The sequence below is a fragment of the Asterias amurensis genome, chromosome 16, assembly GCF_032118995.1.
Source record: "Asterias amurensis chromosome 16, ASM3211899v1".
Lineage (NCBI taxonomy): Eukaryota > Metazoa > Echinodermata > Asteroidea > Forcipulatida > Asteriidae > Asterias > Asterias amurensis.
The window spans coordinates 8,679,141-8,700,543 of NC_092663.1; the positions used below are offsets into that span (position 1 = coordinate 8,679,141).

Consider the following 21,403-nt stretch of genomic DNA (forward strand, 5'->3'; position numbering starts at 1 on the left):
TGCATATTGTACTCTAGAAGTTGTCATCATTCGTGTCTTCCCTGCCTTCCTCCCTTCCAACATGGACTTGTTGGCCTTCCAACATGGACTTGTTGGCCTTGTCTAAAGAGGAAGCCCCCAATCAAGTTCTCCCTGGGGCTTTATGCTCCCTTTATGCTTCTTGCATCGTTATCAATGATTGATCTTAATAAAGGCTTCATTAGGGTGTGGCAACTCAAGACCATGGTCAGGGCATCTCCAGCCATGGTTGAATGAGGGGGGGGGGGGTATTAAGTCAAATGCTCCCCTCTGAAGTCGCCATCTTCATTCTTACAGGGCTGCCATCTCTCCCCTGATTCCGTAGAATATTCCCTGTAGAAAAAAAAAACACAATCTATCCCATGATGAAAAACCCAATTTATATTCTGTGTCCCCGATGCAAAATTAACCCCTATAAAATTCTTGTAGTTTTAGAAACACATGGGTGTGGCAACTCAAGGGCGGGGTCAAGGCATATATTGAGGGTAAAATCTACCTTAACCCCTGTTTCTTATTATTTTTCTTTCTCACTTTTTTTGTGATTACCCCCCCCCCCCCCCCCCCCCCGCATTCACTGTACTCGTTCAGTAATTGTCAAAGACCAGTGTCCTCACTTGGTGTATCCCATCATAAGCTTAAAGTAACAAGCATGTGAAAATTTGGGCTCAAGTGGTCATCGAAGTTGGAGAAAATTATGAAAGAAAAAAAAACACCCTTGTTGGACGAATTTGTGTGCTTAATGATATGAATAAAGGACTTCTAGCTAGAAGTCTTTTATTACTTTTAGAATTGCTTTTTTACGTATATCATTTCAGGTGTGTTTTTCTGTGTATGTCTTTGCTTGTTTGCCTTTTTAAATTGTTTAGTGATTTGTATTATCTTCTGTGCTTTTTTTATATGCCCCCTCTTGCCTTAATGTATTTTTAGGGTTTTAGGAGACATACATGTACGCCTTTTGGCAACAGTTATTTTTTTAACTTTTATGCTCTCCTGGGCACCCCACTGTTGTTTTACTTTGTTTTCTTAAATATTTTTAATGTATGTATATGTGCTTGTAAATGTGATTGCCCGAATAAATATTATTATTATTATTATTATTATTATTATTTTAGTGAGAAATTACCTCTTTCTCAAAAACTACATGTATGTTACTTCAGAGGAAGTCGTTTCCCCACAATCTTTTATACTACCAACAGCTCTCCAATGCTCGTTACCAAGTCAGTTTTTAAGTTAATATTTGTTTTGAGTAATTATCAAACGTGTACCTTCCCTTTAACCATAGCGTCTTTTTTAAGAACTATGGTATTTTTTCCTCTCGTATTAGGGAAATGATCAATAACCGTTTGAACCGCATTGAGAGAGAGGGGGAAAGGAATAGGGAGAAATGATAGAAGGGGAGCAATTGGGAAACAGTTGGCGTTATTGGAACTCAATATGTATTCTCTGCGGAACATCACTCAGCGCTTTCTCTGACTTTGAGAGGATGTCCTCTTCAAACTTGGCGTGGCTTCCTGGCTCACATTTATCACAACAGAAAATAAGCCACCCAACCCCCTCAACGCCTTCTCCTCATCCTATGTTAATGAGTTCATGGTGAATGTTTTAATAAAACCTCCCTCACACCGCCCCCCCCCCTTCCCATACACAAGAGTCCTTCACCGTCCTTTACTGGTTTCTCACAGTACATAACTGTGAGAAACACTGCCTCATTTGGTACAGTTGTTGTTAAGCAGAAACCAATGCATAGTCAGGCAGGGGACCAGTCACAAATTGCACACATGATGGTTTGTTTTGGCTGGTATGCATCGTCTTGTAACAGTATTTTGACATGGCTTAAGGTTGTGCTTAGGCAGTTGTGTGATTTTGGTGCATCTAGGCAAAGAAAAGTAGAATTTTTCAATTTAAAAAACAAATCATCAAGTTGTTCTAACTTTCAAAAAGGCTTAAAAACAGGTCTCTGTTTTACCTGAAATCTTCAAATTCAACAGAAAGGAGTTTTGTTTCCCCATGTTGGTAAGCAGTTTGCATTAGCCTATTTCTATTTTCCAAACGTCTTATCTTAAGAATTCAACAATCTTTTTCTGAGTGTGAATCCGTTTTATGGTACGATGGACCAGACAAAATGTTGGGATCGTTCCCAAAAAATGATCAGCAGATATTGCCTGCAGGGAGGGCTCTCGTTGTATTTGGGTGAAAGCCAGGAAGCTTCTTTCTCGCAGAAGCCTCTCTGTTTAAAGGCCTCGTCTGTTTTGGAGAGTTGAGCTTAAGTTCACAGATCTTGTCATCAAGGAAATCCTGAATGGACTGTGTTCTTCAGCCAAGACATAATTCTCACAGTCCCTGCCAAAAAGCTAATATATAAGGGAGCGTCTAAAAATTCAGTTGCATGCTAATGAATTTAGTTTTGTACTCCAAAATAACATTTACCAGGCCACCGGAGTATTTATGTTGGAACGTTCAAAATGCTTACGCTTAATTCTCCCGTGTAGGAATGTTCTTCGGTGCAATGTCCCAGACCAGCAGAACAACTGGATTGTTGGCGTATGCCTACAGAAATGTATTTCGTGACCTTTTGAGATCCAGCTTTGTAGCCTAGATTTCCGAGCTCGAAACTTGGCATAACAAAATTTTGAAAGTACAAACTTTGAAGAAGACAACTTGATTAATCTTTTACCTCATAAAAGTACGTACTCTCAAAGTATTATATGCCAAGTTTTGTTCAGCCAAATTACATAAAAGATGCTGAGCAGTTAACAACAACAAAATCTTCTCAGCCAAAAACTTGATGGGAACCAGTTGTAGATGGCAAACAGCATGTAAAACTTTGGTTGGTAACCTGTTTACGACCAAGGCAAAATTGTTTGGCTTTTAACCAGCTTCATCAAGTCATCTTTTAATCGCCAAACTAATAAGTGAAGACTAACATCTGATGACTTGATGTTTTTCATTCCCAACACTGTGTGGTAAAATGTTCTCATCAGTATGGAGATGTTGTACATGTACATGTAAGCAATGGGGTGTTATTTGTAGCCATTTTGGAACTGGTTGTATCATAAACTTGGGTGTGATCCCTGGCTACATGGCAGTTTTAAGTTGAATGGCTATTGACTAGCACCCCGATCAATGACGGTGACAAAATAGGTAGACTTGCCAACATAGGGCCAACATATCTCAGTTAAAACTGATCTTCGGTTCAAATTTCGCTCTAGTCAATTTGTCTTTGTTCATATCTTTTAAATTGGTGAGAACAAAACTGTTTTCATTTTATATTAAACCTCCTCATTCTGTAAAAAAAAAATCATCTGCTATACAAGGAGAATTTAAGCTTAAGTTTATTTGATTTGTTCATATGTTTTGTTTTCTTTCTCTCAGATCGCAGTAAGAAGCGCCCTAAGATTACGGCCCTGGAGCCTATGGACACAATCTTTGTGAAGCATGTAAAACCAGGAGGTGCTGCTGAGAGCGCTAGCCTGTCCACCGGTGATCGCATCGTCTCCGTGAACGGGGAGAGTGTAACAGGAAAGACTTACTCACAGGTCGTGGGTTTGATTCAGTCGAGGTGAGTGACTCAGAGATCCAGTTAAAGGGATTTCACGGGATTGTTTGGTGGATTGTTAATTTTATTGACAAGCTTCTGGAGAGTTTGTTACCTGAAGATGTAGTAAGCAAACTGAGTTGCTAAACTAGGCACCCACAAAACAAAAGTGTTATTGCCCTCAGTTAGCACTCACAGTTTGAAATGTAGCAAACTAAGGTCAACTTAGGCTGCATACTCCTCCCCACCAGGGAGCTGAGACGGTTTAAGGGGTGATTTAAGGCCCGGTGACCAGGGGTAATAATGTGAAGCGCTTTGGGACGCCCTCCGGGTGTGAAAAGCGCTATATAAAAACGGGTTATTATTATTATTATTATTAAGGTCAAGATAAGTGAAACTCGGGGACTCACTTTGAGTTTAATTCATCTTTGGCTGATATTTTTTGGGATTTCAGTTAATGACCTCCAAACCAACTCCCTGTTGACCAGTTAGCTGATGTTTGTTTATTTTCTTTCTTTTGTATCACCAGTGATTCTTGCCTAAAGCTTCTGGTTGTCCCTCGTGAGGAGGACATCCTACAGGTTGCTTATCCCACCTCTGCATACAAATCAGCCGACGGAGACTTGGACACCCAACCCCAGCCGGATGTGGACTCTCAATTTGGTGGCAGAAGTGGGATCCACGATCCAACCTCTTCAAACCAGGGTGGTTTACCATCTCCTATCATTCCAGTCGGAAAATCAGAAGACGCTCATGATACAGTGACCCTGCATCCGGATTCTGACCTTCTTGGGCACCAAACAAGGCACAAAACAGAAATGGTGTTGTCTGTTGGGTCGAAGCCAGTAAAGACATCAACTCCAGTCTATGACAACAACTGGACGTCCTCAAGAGAACTTTTGGAATCGAACAACAGAACCACCCCTAAAACAGGAGGACATTTGGACATTGCTGGGAGGACTGGCCAAATAAAGCAAACAGACTCCAAGTATGGCAACCACAATTCAAGACCTGCAAGTGGGATCTCAGTGGCTTCCAGTACCTCTTCTGGTGATAGCACCACAGGACAAAAGTCAGGAAGAACTTTCAAAATAACAAGTATTTTCGGGTCACACAATCGGACGCAAAGTCAACGAGGGGACCCGCAGAGATCAGAAGCAATTAACCGTCGAGCGACTCTTGCGAATGATTCTCAGCAACGAACAGGAACGAAATTCCCTCGAAATGATACTGAACCCAATTCAGAAACAAATCAGACTGCAGGTGCAAAGGATCAGCGAGGGCCTGTGGTGAGACTTCGAACTGGAACTGGACCCAACGATTATATCACTCTGAGAGGACAGAGACGAGGCGATGTGAAGGGCAACAATCGACCAGTGCCCAGACAGAGCAATAGCATGGACAATTTAGCATCAAGTACCGATGCCGGTGAGGAAGTGAGAAGCAACAACAGTGGACAGGTGTCGTCGTCATATGATAATCTTCACCTCTCTGGCTCCAATGGCACTGAGTGGGAAGTGCGGTCCGGCGATCAGGCCATGACCCAATTGGGACATCAACGGCTTGGTAGCGACAGCCAAGTGAACCGACCTGAAACAGTAACAAGACGCTATTATAGATCAAAGCAAACAGAGACGATCACCACAACATCATCCTCCAATGATGTCAACAACGTCAATGCGAAAACCACCATCGAAATGCAGGGTTACAATGAGGTTGCAGACCCTAGGATGAGAGAGATGTTTATGCGCCAAGCCCAGCATCAAAGACACAAAAGAGGTTACGAGAAGAAGGAAGGCTCACTGTCTGGGTCCAAGTCAGTTGACGGCATTCGATACCTTGATGGGAGACCAATGAGAAGCAATACGGTGTCAGCAGCCGATACCAGAACCCCTGTTTCTCCAACAGAGAGAAGGTACTCTCAGTTTCCTGATAACAACACTCGGATGAAATACCAGGATGCACAAGAAACTTACAGCTCAGAAACAGGGCAGCGGTACATCGCAAGCCAGGAGCGTCCAGGACAAGAAGGGCGCGCCTTTATCCTTAGTCGAGACGGAAGGCAAGCTGTGAACATGGTGAAAATAATTGGCTTAGATGGGAATGTCCAAACAACAAAAGTGTCGGATGGTATGGGTGACGCTGGGTTGCAGCCCGACAATGATATTGATTTTGACGACGAGGAACCACTCTCACCAACTAAAGTACAGGACAGGATAAGCTACTGGGACAAGAAAGCCCAGGAGAGCTCCCCACCCGATACGTTGGATGGTATGTGGAGGAAAGGACCTAACCCCCAACCCAAGGATAATGCCCATCTTATTAATCCCAGTGCTAATCCCAACACCAGATATCGGATTACAGCGCATGTACCCCTCCCGGGAGGGGGGCGGGACAGGCCGCCAGTACCCAAGCGTGACAGCAGCCGTGGAAGGGTACGAGATCGAAGCATGGAGAGGGAACGCCAGCACGAACGGAAAATGTACGAGCGACATCGAAGTAAAAGCTATGACCGCTCCAACCAGCGGTCAGGTGCATGGTTCCGATCATCGCGACGACAGACAACCGATGACATGTCTGTTGATAGTTTAACAAGCGAGGGCGCTATTTCACTAGCGAGTAGTCGGAAAGAATCAACAGCAAGTAGCATCAGTGATGGTTGCAGTTTAGACGATGACTACCCACCAGGTCAGTGTTCTTCATTTTTTTTTGAAAACAAGTTGACAAGTTTGAGGGGAAATTTTTATGACACTAGTTTGCATTAGAAATAAGCAAAGTCTGATTGTGTATATTTATTTTTATTACTATTCATTAATTAAAAATGTTCAATTATAAGTTTGACTTCAACAGAAGCTTCAAGAAAATATTTTTTTCTGGACACAGTGTCATAAAAATGGATACACCAAATACAAATAAAACATTTACGGGTAGCATGCGTGCAGAAGCCTCAGGTTTTTGGTTTGGGTTTTTTCAAAGTTAGTTACTTTTGTTATTGACAACATATCTGCTGAAAACTCATAAAAACCTTGGAGTTTTTTACAATTTAGATTTTTGCAGACATGATAAATTTGGTAACACAGGGAACGATTTCATCCATTACTTTTACATAGCAAAATATTTAGACTGAACAAATTTTGTAAACACTGAATACGAATATTGAGTAGCAATTTGTGATTTTTTGCTGTGCTAAGGGAAATTGTTCTCTGGAACTTAGAATAATTTGTTTATAGATAATCCCTAAGTACATGCAGTTTATTAGCTCCAGAGTAATGTGTGTATGCATGCACGTGTATGTACAGTGTTGTCGTATGTGATTCGTCGTTCCCGGGCAAGCTCTGAAGCTGCAATTCTGGACCACCCCAAAGGAACCAACTACATCAGAAGTGAACAATTGTCGTTCACCCGTCACCAATCCATCGACGAAGGTTTGACCAGAACAGAACAGTTCTCTAACATCATCAGCAGTCAGTTTTTTATTTTATTTTCATCCGCAACGCAAAGTTAACATAGTGGTCTCAAGTTTCATAATGAGGAATCTCGCTTTAGCACGAACAGGGAACCAGCCTAAGCACCATTAAAGACACTGGACACCTTTGGTAATTGTCAAAGACCAGTCTTCTCACTTGGTGTATCTCAATATATGCACAAAATAACAAACCTGTGAAAATTTGAACTCAATTGGTCGTCGAAGTTACAAGATAATATTGGAAGAAAAAACACCCTTGTTACACAAAGTTGTGTGCTTTCAGATGCTCGATTTCAAGACCTCAAAATCTAATTCCTAGGTCTCAAAATCAAATTCGTGGAAAATTACTTCATTCTCAAAAACTCCGCTACTTCAGAGGGACAGCTCTCCATTGCTTGTTACCAAGTAAGTTTATAAGCTAACAACTATTTTGAGTAATTACCAATAGTGTCCAGTGGCTTTAGTGCTTGGTTCACTGATATGTTGTTGTCAAGCGATATTTTTTAGTTTTGTGAGTTGGGTTCCGATTTACATACTGTCCATAAAAGTATATTTAGTTTTTTTTTTTTTACATCTAAACTGCCCTCTGTTTAAAGGCAGTGGACACTACTGGTAATTACTCAAAATAATTATTAGCATAAAACCTTGCTTGGTAACGAGTATAGGGGAGAGGTTGATGGTATAAAACATTGTGAGAAACGGCTCCCTCTGAAGTGACGTAGGTTCGTGTGACAAGGGTGTTTTTTCTTTCATTATTATCTTGCAACTTCGCGATTGAACTCAAATTTTCACAGGTTGGTTATTTTATGTATATGTTGAGATACACTAAGTGAGAAGACTGGTCTTTGACAATTACCAATAGTGTCCACTGTCTTTAAATCTGCTAACTGCCAGCCATGTATTGCATAAATTTGTTTAGGAGTAGCGTCGAAGGTCACATATTTCAAAGTCTAGTGTTTAATCTCCTTAATCAAATTTATGCGCGAAACGTGCACCCACCAGAAGTCAGAAACTTTAAATGGTTCGGTATCACCTTGGGGGGGGGGGGGTGGACATGGGACATCTTTACACGAAACCAGTACCAAAGTGCTCTGTCTTTAAATCTGCTAACTGCCAGCCATGTATTGCATAAATTTGTTTAGGAGTAGCGTCGAAGGTCACATATTTCAAAGTTTAGTGTTTAAACTCCTTAATCAAATATATGCGCGAAACGTGCATGCACCGGAAGTCAGAAACTTTAAATGGTTCGGCATCACCTTGGGGGGGGGGGGGGGGGACATGGGACATCTTTACACGTAACCAGTACCAAAGTGCAACCAGTGCACAGTACCACTGACCCACCAACCATACATATTGTTTTCATTTCAATATGTTATTACAAACATATTTTAGTTTAAGAGCAATCCAGTTAGCAATTCAGAGTCACGCCATCGTTAATGCCAGTGGCCACACAAAAAAAGCTGCATTTTTGTTTGTCTGGTTTGTAATGGTTTGTATAAACATTGCATTGGCTGGAATCTTTTGAACAGGTACCTGCTGAAATACCAGGGCATTTTTTATTGCGCTTTCCTTGGGCAATAAAACTGTTAAAATATGTGAGCTGTAACTAAGCATCTTATTGTATTATTGTATTTAAAAACATGGTGTTGATAACGGTGTTCAGCCTGAGCCAAGTTTTCATTGAGCTGCTTAATGTGAAAATTAAAATTTCCGCTGGGAGGAGCAGCGGGCGCCAGCCACAGACAGTACACACATTATAAGGTATATCTTTGGCGGAAACCTTTTGCCCTGCTGTCAAAGCTAAATCAATTTGGATAGATGTAGTAATGTTGCATCAGGGATAAAATAAATAAAAAAGCTTATTTTGGTTTGTACATACCTTGTACACCAATGAATGCTCAGTGCTTCTGAGGCATGATATTCTTCCTACTTACAAGTGAGTCTGACTTCCGGCTTTTGGGGGGCCCTCAGAAAAATTTGCTAAACCGTTGTTAGAAAACAGCTTAAAAAGTCTATAAAGCATGGATATAATTATGTTAACATTGTAGCTCAGCCCTTGTACACGTACTTAATCAATTTGTCCTACTTTTTCAATGGGCCAAGTGTTGTGCCTGTTTTGTAGCTTTTTGGGTTTGTTTATTTCTACTGAAAAGAATAAAACTACCTACTACTACTGTGATGGGACTCCTACCCATGCCTCACCCCCTCCACCCACCCCCATAGCAGATATCTAAATAAGCATAAGACCACCAAGCATACCAAGCAATGATAAGGTGCCTGTCTGATAGTTAAATTTTATTGGTTTGTACATGTACTTTGATAATTTGTTTGTTAAAATGGAAAGAATTTGGCTGTAGACCAAATCCTGTAGAGGTGTTTTGAGTGCACAAGAGATACGCTTAGCAAAGAATACTCTTGCTTTGAACAAATGAAAACGGTTACTTGCTAATTTACCGTGCTATGTATGTTGGGTTTGACTGGTCCCACGTTTTTTGCTTAGCAAGTTAATGAGTAGTAAAGCAGCGATAGATTTGTTTTTTTAGGAATCAATAACATTTTGGCCCCCATTTTTCACTTAGCAAACAAACTAGTAAGCAGCTATAGAAACAACTTAGGAATCAGTGACATTTTTTAGTCTCAGAAATGTTTTATGATTGACTCTTCTGTTGATTGTACATTGTGGGTTGTTCAGTTATTTTAGGAGCCTACGTTGTACTAACCCTAGCAGTGGCCTTGGCCGAAGAAGTAAGCCCAATTTCTGGACTGAGTAGCGGCAGGGCCAATTAAATCTGCCCCTATTTATAACCCATCGATTACAACACACCACATAACCTTAAAACGACCTATGTGAAAGTTCAATTGTGACCTAAGTAAAGACTGGGAAGTCGACTTTGTGTGTATGCCGACGAGTAAAGAAACATTTTCTAGGGTGGGATTTGAAACAATGACCTCCGGGTTTACTGAGCTATCTATCTAGCCCTATGTTGGCGCTCTTCCTGTTTTGTCAATATCTTGAGGTGCCAGTCAGAAGCCATACAACCGTAAATTGCCATGTAGCCAGGGATCACACCCAAGTTTACGATACAACCTGGGAAGGGGTAGCAATGATTTATTTCAGTTATAAAAAACAAGGGTACATGTAACTGACTTTTGACAATTTTTAGGAAGACCGCCAGTATACATACATGTAGTGCTATATAGCTCAATTGGTAGAGCGTCAGCACATTAAACCAGAGGTCGTTGGTCCAAATCCAGCTAAACTTAAAGTTAATTCTTCTTTGCTCAACCCTGTATAAAAAAAGTAATGATTTACAGCTTCAAACGCACATATTACAGAGCACTGATAGGGTTGTTCAACGTTTACTAATACTATATTTTGTGTACATATACATGTACATACACATGTAACATGCTTAATAATGCAAAGTTACTTGTGGGATTAACCGATACTTGTGTTTGTTTTGTGTGTGTTCATTTTTTAATTTTGTCGTGTCAATTAATATTATAAACCAATGTACAAATATTAACTTTCAAATGGTTAGCATTCTAACGAACAAAGATAACAAGTATAGGGAAGGTTGGGTTGGTTTGGTTTTTATTTTTTGTATTTAGAGGAATATTATTATGAAAATGTTATATCATTTGATTTGATCTTATAATCGCATAGGTTTATGGCTTTAATATTTTTGTTTATTGGGTTTTTTTTATACATTATGTGCATTTTATACCTGCACAAATATAATCCATTTTATGTTGTTTTTCATTTTCAAACAATATCATAGTTAACCTGTCAGAACAAATGGAATGTGAAATTAATATAGTTAGTATGTATCCCACTTTGGCCTTGCGGTACATATGTGGGTCACATGCACTTAACGCTATTCCATGTTCAGCGCGTTTGAGTGGGATAGTGAATTTTTTATTTTCAAGCTGATTGACTCACAGTGTAGCCCAATACTTGGAAGTTTGAAAACAGCGCAATATGCATGATGTGATACCGACCATGCAACACAGTCTTAAATCAAAAAGTTGTTGCCATGAGTCAATAAATCAAAATCGAGGGTTCAAGATATATGAAGATATATGTTGTGATGCGATCAAGCAAAGTGAATCATTTGTCAACCAAGGTTATTTTTTCATTTGTTTTTACATCTGAAAAGAGCATAATCTATGCTTCAATACTGTTAAAACCACATGTTGATACCACCTTTAGCTCTAAAGTTGTGAAAGTAGAAACATAAAGAAACGCGACGGAGTACAATTAAGAAAAAGGGGTTTTAAAGTTGAGTTGTCTTTTGAACATACATCGGCACACTTTATTTCAATGCTAATTTTAACCCCTTTTTGATGTTATTTGTCAGGAAGGAAGTTGCCAATATAAAATAAAGTATATTTTGGCATTTAGCATGATCGCATCATAAATACATTTACTGGAGCTAATGTAGTTTACTGTATCACTGGCTATTGAAGGCTGGCAGGGTATGGTGTTGGTTTTGATCTTGTTCAACTTCTTAGCGCTCATTTAAAGAGTAAACAAAAGTGAATGAAAGTTGATGACCAGTGTTAAAGGAACACGTTGCCTTGGATCGGTCGAGTTGGTCTTTGAAAAACGTTTGTAACCGTTTTTAATAAAATGCATATGGGTAGAAAGATGTTGTAAAAGTAGAATACAATGATCCACACAAACATGCCTCGAAATTGCATTACCTCGTTGACTAACACGTCGGCCATTTATGGGGGTCAAAATTTTGACTCCCATTAATGGCCGACCGTGTTAGTTCGCACAGTAGAAGGAAAACCATGCAATTTCGAGGCAAACTTGTGTGGATCATTGTATTCTACTTTTAAAACATCTTTCCAACCATATGCATTATATACAAAACGGTTACAGACGCTTTTGTTTTGACCAACTCGTCCGATCCAAGGCAACGTGTTCCTTTAACAATGCCACACTGCACCTTATTAACAGACTAGTTGTTATGTAGCAAATATGTGCTAAAAGTACCCAAAGTTCAAGATGGCTGCTGAAACCAACAGTAACACTCAAAGTGACTCAGTTTTGGTTTTGAGTAGATCACTGTATCCAACATGGCTGCTGAAGCCAACAGCCACAGGCAAAGTCACTCAGCTTTGGCTTCAGCTGTGGCTATAAGTAGATTACTGTATCTACCTATACTCCAACATGGCTGCTGAAACTAACAGCCATAGCCAAAGTCACTAAGCTTTGGCTTCAGCTGTGGCTATGAGAAGATCACTGAATCTGCCTATACTCCAACATGGCTGCTGAAACTAACAGCCATAGCCAAAGTCACAAAGCTTTGGCTTCAGCTGTGGCTATGAGCAGATCACTGAATCTGCCTATACTCCAACATGGGTGCTGAAACTAACAGCCATAGCCAAAGTCATGAAGCGTTGGCTTCAGCTGTGGCTATGAGCAGATCACTGAATCTGCCTATACTCCAACATGGCTGCTGAAACTAACAGCCATAGCCAAAGTCACAAAGCTTTGGCTTCAGCTGTGGCTATGAGCAGATCACTGAATCTGCCTATACTCCAACATGGCTGCTGAAACTAACAGCCACAGGCAAAGTCACTCAGCTTTGCTTCAGTTGTGGCTATACAAGTAGATTACTGTATCTACCTACATGTATATTCAAACATGGATGCTGAAGCCAACAGCCACAGGCAAAGTCATTTCATGTACATGTACAACCAATGTATAAAGTATCCCTTTAGTTCTTCAGGTTCATTTTTTTTTTTTTTTCACTGAAAAGCTGGAACAGACATCTGACGTAAATAAAACCTTTCTGTTATTGTAGATTTGTTTTCTAAATAACATCTATTAATAACATCTGGACCATTGTCATAGATCTGCCCGCCAGATAATATTGCTTTCTTGAAAAGAGTATTATATTTGTTTACAATATTGTTGTTGTTGTTGTTGACAGGTACGAGGCAACGTCTGGTGCGGAGGACATCTTATCTTCGAGCCACCCTGAGTGATGATGAGGAAGAGGGAGCCAAGGATGCGTCATCCGTGGCCGACACCACCAGCATCTCATCTATGTCAGCCCATGGTGGGGAGGGAACCAGTCCTGTTGTTCTGTAAGTCTGATACATTTGTACGTTGTAGCTCTACAACCATAATTGGCTTCTCTTCACCTAGGTCTATGAATTATTGTATCAGTGCAATATAGTGTATATGTGGTGCATAACCGTAATTAGCTTCTCTTCAACCAGGTGTATGAATTATTGTATCAGTGCAATATAGTGTATATCTGGTGCATAACCGTAATTGGCTTCTCTTCAACCAGGTGTATGAATTATTGTATCAGTGCAATATAGTGTATATCTGGTGCATAACCGTAATTGGCTTCTCTTCAACCAGATGTATGAATTATTGTATCAGTGCAATATAGTGTATAACTGGTGCATAACCGTAATTGGCTTCTCTTCAACCAGGTGTATGAATTATTCTATCAGTGCAATATAGTGTATATCTGGTGCATAACCGTAATTGGCTTCTCTTCAACCAGATGTATGAATTATTGTATCAGTGCAATATAGTGTATAACTGGTGCATAACCGTAATTGGCTTCTCTTCAACCAGATGTATGAATTATTGTATCAGTGCAATATAGTGTATAACTGGTGCATAACCGTAATTGGCTTCTCTTCAACCAGATGTATGAATTGTTGTATCAGTGCAATATAGTGTATAACTGGTGCATAACAGTAATTGGCTTCTCTTCAACCAGATGTATGAATTATTGTATCAGTGCAATATAGTGTATAACTGGTGCATAACCGTAATTGGCTTCTCTTCAACCAGATGTATGAATTATTGTATCAGTGCAATATAGTGTATAACTGGTGCATAACGGTAATTGGCTTCTCTTCAACCAGGTGTATGAATTATTGTATCAGTGCAATATAGTGTATAACTGGTGCATAACCGTAATTGGCTTCTCTTCAACCAGATGTATGAATTATTGTATCAGTGCAATATAGTGTATAACTGGTGCATAACCGTAATTGGCTTCTCTTCAACCAGGTGTATGAATTATTGTATCAGTGCAATATAGTGTATCTGGTGCATAACCGTAATTGGCTTCTCTTCAGCCAGATGTATGAGTTATTGTTTTCTTGCAACTGCAATACACCGTATATATCTGAGGAGAAAAACTGTAGGTGACATGTATCAGCTTTATGAAGTTTGTACAGGCATCGTGTTCATATTGCGCCACTGTAGATAACTTGTTTACAATTTTTTTTTAAATCAAAAGCAGACGTAAGAATGTAACACCAAGGCGTAACCCCAGCATTAATAAGCTGAAGAACCTCTTTGGGGAAGGGACACCGGTCATCGTGGAGGCCATCCACAAGCCTACAGTTACCAGCAAGGGGTCATGTCAGCAGGGTACCGAGGACCAAGATGTCACCAGGGAAGGGCCGGCAAATATCAAAGTGGAACTCAAAGAATGGAAGGTACAGATTTCTGTCTTTTTTGTTTTCGGGAGGGGGGGGGGGGGGTCGTTTGGGGTTTGTTTTTCATCATGTGATGATCGAGTGCAAACTAAGTAGGATGGGTGAGTAGGATTTGGAACTGTGCATCGAAGAATACAATCTAGTGAGGTTTCAAGGGTGAATACCACTAACTGTTCATAAAACTCTCTGTATGAGTTGTGGTGGTTTTGAGAAGAACCAATGGTTTAATAATATTCGGCTCTTATAGGGGCCGGTGGTGTTAACAACGCTGGAGTTGTAAACCACCGCTCCTTTTAATAACCACCACAAGTCAAAGAGAGAGATTAAATGTACATGGTGTCTCCTCAAACCTAACTAGATTAAGTGAAAATAAACTAACCTCCTGTATACCCCGAGCACAAGGAGCAGCAAATTCACACACACATACATGTACATTGTCCTAAATTTTTGGAGTTAGAATGGTTCTTAAACATGCCCAAAAGATTTGACTCCGAAAATGATGAAAGTGGTAGACACGCTTTTTGTTTGATGGTTCGTTCTGTGTGTGTAAGGGGTCTATAGAAATCAGTAGACTCTCTTGCATAATGTGAAACACTACCGGTATAAGAAGGTCACGCACACGTTTTTACGCACAAAGAACGGTTATTGTCCAATAATCTGCCTGTGTGTGAGATCATATGCAAGGGGTCTTGATGTAAGATGTCTCGAAATCTCCCATGAGCTGAAGTAACTTACTTTCCTTTCCTATCATTGAGTTTGTATGTATGGTCGATCAGTGCCACAGGTTGCTACTGTAGGACTTGACCAAGGTTGAGAACCTTCTAACAGTGGCCCAAATGTCATTGTAACTGAGCACAGCTGGTGGCTTCTCAAGATTACCTCTCAGTGAAGCACTTTGGGGTATTGCTTTACTCTACATACATGTAGTGTGCCTCAAATGCCACTGATGTGGTATAGTGAAGTATGGGTTGATTGTCTGGAGAAACACATTCTCACAGTAGTGGGAGGGTTAAACATTATACTTGGTTCCTTTTAGCGTGCCAGTGACCGTTCCTGGAAGCCAGTCTGGATGGTGCTCAAGAACCAGACCCTGTACCTGATGAAGGAGAGGAGAGATGCCAACACGAACCCCTCCTCCGCCGAGGACCGACCAATCAGCATCAAGGCCTCCATGGTGGACATTGCCTATGACTACACCAAAAAGAAGAACGTCTTCCGTCTGAGTACAACAACTGGGTCTGAGTATCTCATCCAGGTAAGTCTGGTTTTGGTTGATATAAAATAAAAGTGTGGACCAAGCATCGAACCTTGAGGAACCTGAAATTTGTCCCTTGAGAAATTTACTTTTTGGTTTGAGCACAGTATCATTGTTTAAAAGAAATAATTGGGACCAAGCATGAAACCTTGGAGAACCACGCATTTAGGCCTTGAACATATAAATGTAGTGCCTCTTGAGGAATAGTACTGATGTATGAAACAAATAATGGGACTAAATGTAGTGTATGGGGAACGTATAAGCCTAGTATTGTACCTAAATGAATTCAGTAATTGGGCCAAATAAAAAAGTCACATCAGAAACTTACTTCAATATTGTAAATGTAAAATAAAATTTACTCCTTAGGTTTAATGTTAAAGTTATGTGTGGACCAAGTACAAGGCCTTGCAGTACCCCCAATTTAATAAACAGTTTGTTGATATTAAGCTTTTTTGTATTATTTATGTACAGGTCAGTGACACAAAGAATATGCTGTCGTGGATAACATCAATCCAGGCCAACTTAGCACCCGGTGGTGATGTAAGTATCCCTTGTAACTTCAGTAAGTTTTTGGAACCCATAAAGAAAACGTCTGGACAATTTTCTAAACTACAAAACTAAAAACTCTAAAAGAAGTTCTTCCCACTCTTTCTCCGGGTAAGAATTACAACTTAAAGTTTGCTTGACCTCCAACAGGACATCTTGAGCGCCAACTTCATCATGCACAAGACCCAGCAGCAACACACAAGCTCCACTTCGCAACCCGCCTCCAAAAATGTCCTCTCGCCCCCAAACAACCGTAAGAAGACTAGCCGTAGTCCATCACCGGCCCTCCAGCAGCAGCCGCCGCCCAAGAAGCAGTCCTCGGGTCTGGCCGGGAAGATGAAACACAAGATGAAGAAGAAGGGGACGACGTGGGGTCAGCCGACGGCCGAGGAACTGAACAGTCTGACCTTTGGGGTGCCGCTAGACAGGTGTACGCCATCGGAATCCAACGAGGTAAGGGTTTAAATCTTATGGTCCTGGACGTACATTTAAAGGCACTGGACAACTTTGGTAATTGTCCAAAACCAGTTTTCTCACTAGGTGTATCCGGATATATGCATAAAATAACAAATCTGTGAAAAGTTGAACTCAAGTGGTCATTAAAGTTGCAAGAGAAGAAAAAAGAAAATACACCCTTGTTGCTCAAATTTGTCTCTTTCAGAGACCAAAATTCAGTTGAGAGGAAAATCCTGTTTAAAAACACTGGACACTATTGGTAACTGTCAAAGACCAGTCTTCTCACTTGATGTATTTCAGCATATGCATAAAATAACAAACCTGTGAAAATTTGAGCTCAATCGGTCGTCGAAGTTGGGAGGTAATAAGGAAAGAAAAAACACCCTTGTCACACGAAGTTGTGTGCTTCAAAATGCTTGATTTCGAGACCTCAGAGTCTAATTCTGAAGTCTTGAAATCAAATTTTGTGGAAAATTACTTCTTTCTCAAAAACTAGGTTACTTCAGAGGGAGCCGTTTCTCACAATGTTTTAACTATCACCAGCTCACCCTTACTCGTTACCAAGTAAGGTTTTATGCTAATAAATATTTTGAGTAATTACCAGTAGTGTCCTCTGCCTTTAACATCAAAAGTATTCACTAAAAATTAACTACTGTTTCTTACAGTTTGTTCCAATGTTTGTTGACATCTGCTGCGGTATTGTTGAGGACATAGGCACGGACATCGTTGGCATATACCGGGTACCAGGGAACACGGCTGGTGTGACGTATCTACAGGACGAGCTCAAAGGAGGACCTGAAGAAGCAAATTTTGGTGATAGTGTGAGTTCCTCTCTCAAAGTTTAAAAGAGTTTTTTTTTATTCACAGTTTTTGGGGTGCTTTATTAAAAAGAAAACAAGTTTTCAAAATTGCAGATTTTTTTATATAGAAAACGTGTGATTTTAATTATTTACATTTTGATAATAATAATATTAATAACAAGTTCTTATATAGTGCATTTTACAAAACTGTTTCAGTGGCTCTACATTAGTGCCCAGCCGTCAATTTCACCAAACTCTTCCTAACTTAGCGTTAATCTTAGTACTTAGGACAGGTTCAGCTCTGTATCCAAATACATAGGACGCATTGAGCCCATCCTAAGTTAGGACGGGTTGCTCATCCTAACTTGAGTTAGGATTAATGCTAGCGTTTGTGAAATTGGCTGCTGGTCACTAGGACAGTAACATTTCTTGAATCCCTCTTGACTCCCTAATAATGCAACCTAAGGCTGCCATGGCACTCCGAAGGCCTTTTCAACCACAATATCAATCTCTATCCTTGCAAGAACCAATTTATACCTGTGGTTGGTTCATGCAGGTGACAGGACAGCTAGGCTGCAAAAATAGTACACAGGTACTTCATGAATAATTCATCATCTTATGAATATTTATAGATGTGAGATGACAATGTTTTGGATGCGTATTAGCCTGCAGACTGCTCACAATTAATATCTCACCTGTCAATGAATATTTCAAGAGATTCTGAGATGTCACTGTATCGGATGCCAATCAATATGCAGACGCCCACTATAAGTTTCTCACCTCATGAATATTCTTAGAGATTAGGGGATTTTAATATGTTTTATTCGAGTCAACATGCTGACTCCATTTCTCAACCAATGAATATTCATAGAGGTTGTGAGATGTAACTGTTTCGGATGCCAATCAATATGCAGACGCCCACATTAAGTTTTTCACCCCATGAATATTTATTGAGATTGTGTAATTTAATTATGTTTCATACAAGTCAATAAGCTGACAGTCCAGGAATAATTTTCTCATTTAATGAATATTCATTGAGGTTGTGAGATGCCACTGTTTTAGATGCGAATCAATATGCAGACAGACCACAGTTGGTTTATCATCTTGTGAATATTTATAGAGATTTTGGTTAACTATTTTCATCAGTCAAAATGCAGACTGACCATGAATAATTTTGTCTTCTAATGAATATTTGTAGAGGTGGCGAGACGTCAACGTCGTCAGCAGTCTCCTCAAGATGTTTTTCCGTAAACTCCCCAACCCGATGGTCCCCAAAGATCAGTACACAGACTTCATCGAGGCCAATCGTTGCAAGGACCCGGCTCAGCGTATGTGGGCCCTAAGACGCCAGATCCAGAATCTATCGGACCATCACTACGAGACGTTCAAGTTCCTGGCAAACCACTTGCGAACGTTGTCGCTGAACTCTGATGTGAATAAGATGGAGGTAGGAGAAATTATCCTAGAGCAGGTTTCATTTGTGACTTAAAGGCAGTGGACACTATTAGTATCTACTCAAAATAATTATCATAAAACCTTTCTTGTTTACGAGTAATGGGGGAGAGGTTGATAGTATAAAACTTTGTGAGAAACGGCTCCCTCTGAAGTGACGTAGTTTTCGAGAAGGAAGTAATTTTCCACGAATTTGATTTCGAGACCTCAAATTTAGAATTTGAGGTCTCAAAATCAAGCATCTGAAAGCACACAACTTCGTGTGACCATGGTGCGACAAGGGTGTTTTTCCTTTTATTAATATTTCGCAACTTGAGACCGCTTGAGCTCAAATTTTCACAGGTTTGTTATTTATGCATACGTTGAGATACACCAACTGTGAAGACTAGTCTTTGACAATTACCAATAGTGTCCAGTGTCTTTAAGTATATTGCTAAGCTTACACCACCAACAACAACAAAACAGATAACATTCTTTAGCCTAAAGCAATTGTTACATCCATGAAATAGTTACGGTAACCCACTGCTAATATACAGGGCTCAAACTGACCTCTTGTCAACGGGCATGCTTAGTGGTCTAGTGGTTAAATATTTGCTCTAGAAAACTTGGTCATGGGTTTTAATCTCATCGGAGTGATACACTTTTGGTTTTTGTCACAGGATTGGATTAGCAGTAGGTTAATACAGTTCTTGTCAGTCATAAATCAGTGAAGCATAACAAACCAAATCTGTTTCTTATAAAAATGCAAAATTTACAAAATATTGCTGAACAATTTGAAGATACGATTTGTTGTCATTCAGACAATTCATTAATTTGTTTTTTGGAAAACGGGAATCTGGGAAAATGGGAATCTCATTAACTGGACTCAACTGGTTTCCCTTGTCTACCAGCATTTAAAGCCATTGGACCCTTTCGGTAAACAGTATTGTCCAAGGCCCACACTTCGTGTACCACAACATCTGTATCAAATAACAAACCTGTGAAAATTTAGGCTCAATCGGTCATCGGAGTCGGGAGAAAATAACAGGAAAACCCACCCTTGTTTCCGCACGTTTCGCCGTGTCATTACATGTGTTTAAAATAAATCCGTAATTCTCGTTAACGAGAATTGATATGGTTAAACCGTTTTCTCAAAAAGTAAAGCATTTCATGGAATAATATTTCAAGAGAAGTCTTTCACCATTACCTTCTATAAACCCTGTAAGTTATTTGTAAATCTGTGAACTTTTTTTTTTTTTTTCTGTACCGAAAGGGTCCAATGGCTTTAAACATCACATTACATTTTGAATGGTAACCTGTTCTTTATGAAATTTGAAAGTTTGTTTCGGATCTTTTTTCAAAGCATTTTTCCATTTTGTTTCCCGTAGGTCCGCAATCTTGCCATAGTCTTTGGACCTACCCTCGTCCGCTCTAGCGACAACAGCATGGTTACCATGGTGACGGACATGTCTGACCAATGCTGCATCATCGAGAGTATCATCCAGCACTGTGATTGGTTCTTCAACGAGGCTGTGGAGAGCCAACAGGACGTACCGATCTCCGCCATGCCAGAGACGGAGGTGATGTCATCGGATGCCAGTGAGCTTCTGTCCAAGGCTCGGAAGGATGACCAATCAGGTAGGTGTGGCCTAAAGAGAGTTAGGCCCATAGAGTTATATATATAAGAACTATATGGTGCACTGGCCTAAATACGCAACCCGGCATGCACGCAGGTGGCCATTTTCTAAGTTGACAAAACAGCATCGCTCAGCGTGTGTTGTGCGGCCATTTGGTAAGTTGACAAAACAGCATCACGTCAGCGTTCATAAAACACAAGTTCCAGTGTGTACTTCATATTCAACGCGCACAGAATGGCGCGTGTGTCTTCTTGAACCCGTCGCGTTTGTGCAAGCAGCATCACCAATGTCCCTCTAGTTCTTATATATAACTATATAGTTAGGCCTTGTCGGAATTGGCGGCTGCAGCTAGGGCTACAGCTAGATTTCCACGACAATATGCGTTGAGATATAGAATGTCCTTAGCAATAGCCTTAGCCGTAGCTGTAGACACCAATTCGTATACGGCAATATCTTACAAACCAACGCTAAATTTCAGTTCCATAAATATGTCCCAGTGTTAAGTTTCATAAATGTCTTTCAGTTCCATTGAGTAATGAAGTCTACATTATAACATTAATAACAGTAAAAACTAAATGAGATCGAACTTCCAAAACATGCCTTAGTGAACCAGTTAAATATGTTAAATGCAACAGTGTCCAGGGGTCGGTTTCACGAAGCTCTTCTTAACTTACGATACATCGTATGGTTTACGATGCATTGCGGCTCTGCGATGTATCGTAGCTCCGACGTACTGCATAAACGATTTCACGAAACGCGTCGTACGGACGA

The 21,403-nt window shown here is 40.2% G+C and overlaps 1 protein-coding gene across 4 annotated transcripts in view; it reads left to right on the forward strand.

Annotated features, from left to right (window-relative positions):
• Nucleotides 1-21,403, forward strand: part of LOC139948791 (rho GTPase-activating protein 23-like) — a 77,127-nt gene that overhangs the window by 46,162 nt on the left and 9,562 nt on the right. For 3 of the 4 annotated variants that reach the window (XM_071947120.1, XM_071947122.1, XM_071947123.1), the window contains 10 exons: nt 3,391-3,577; nt 4,083-6,241; nt 12,968-13,124; nt 14,306-14,507; nt 15,544-15,762; nt 16,234-16,302; nt 16,459-16,761; nt 17,430-17,585; nt 18,763-19,011; nt 20,384-20,633. In XM_071947120.1, coding sequence (XP_071803221.1) covers nt 3,391-3,577; nt 4,083-6,241; nt 12,968-13,124; nt 14,306-14,507; nt 15,544-15,762; nt 16,234-16,302; nt 16,459-16,761; nt 17,430-17,585; nt 18,763-19,011; nt 20,384-20,633 — 3,951 coding nt within the window. The remainder of the gene's footprint in view (nt 1-3,390; nt 3,578-4,082; nt 6,242-12,967; nt 13,125-14,305; nt 14,508-15,543; nt 15,763-16,233; nt 16,303-16,458; nt 16,762-17,429; nt 17,586-18,762; nt 19,012-20,383; nt 20,634-21,403) is intronic. The other variant, XM_071947121.1, reaches the window with a different exon arrangement.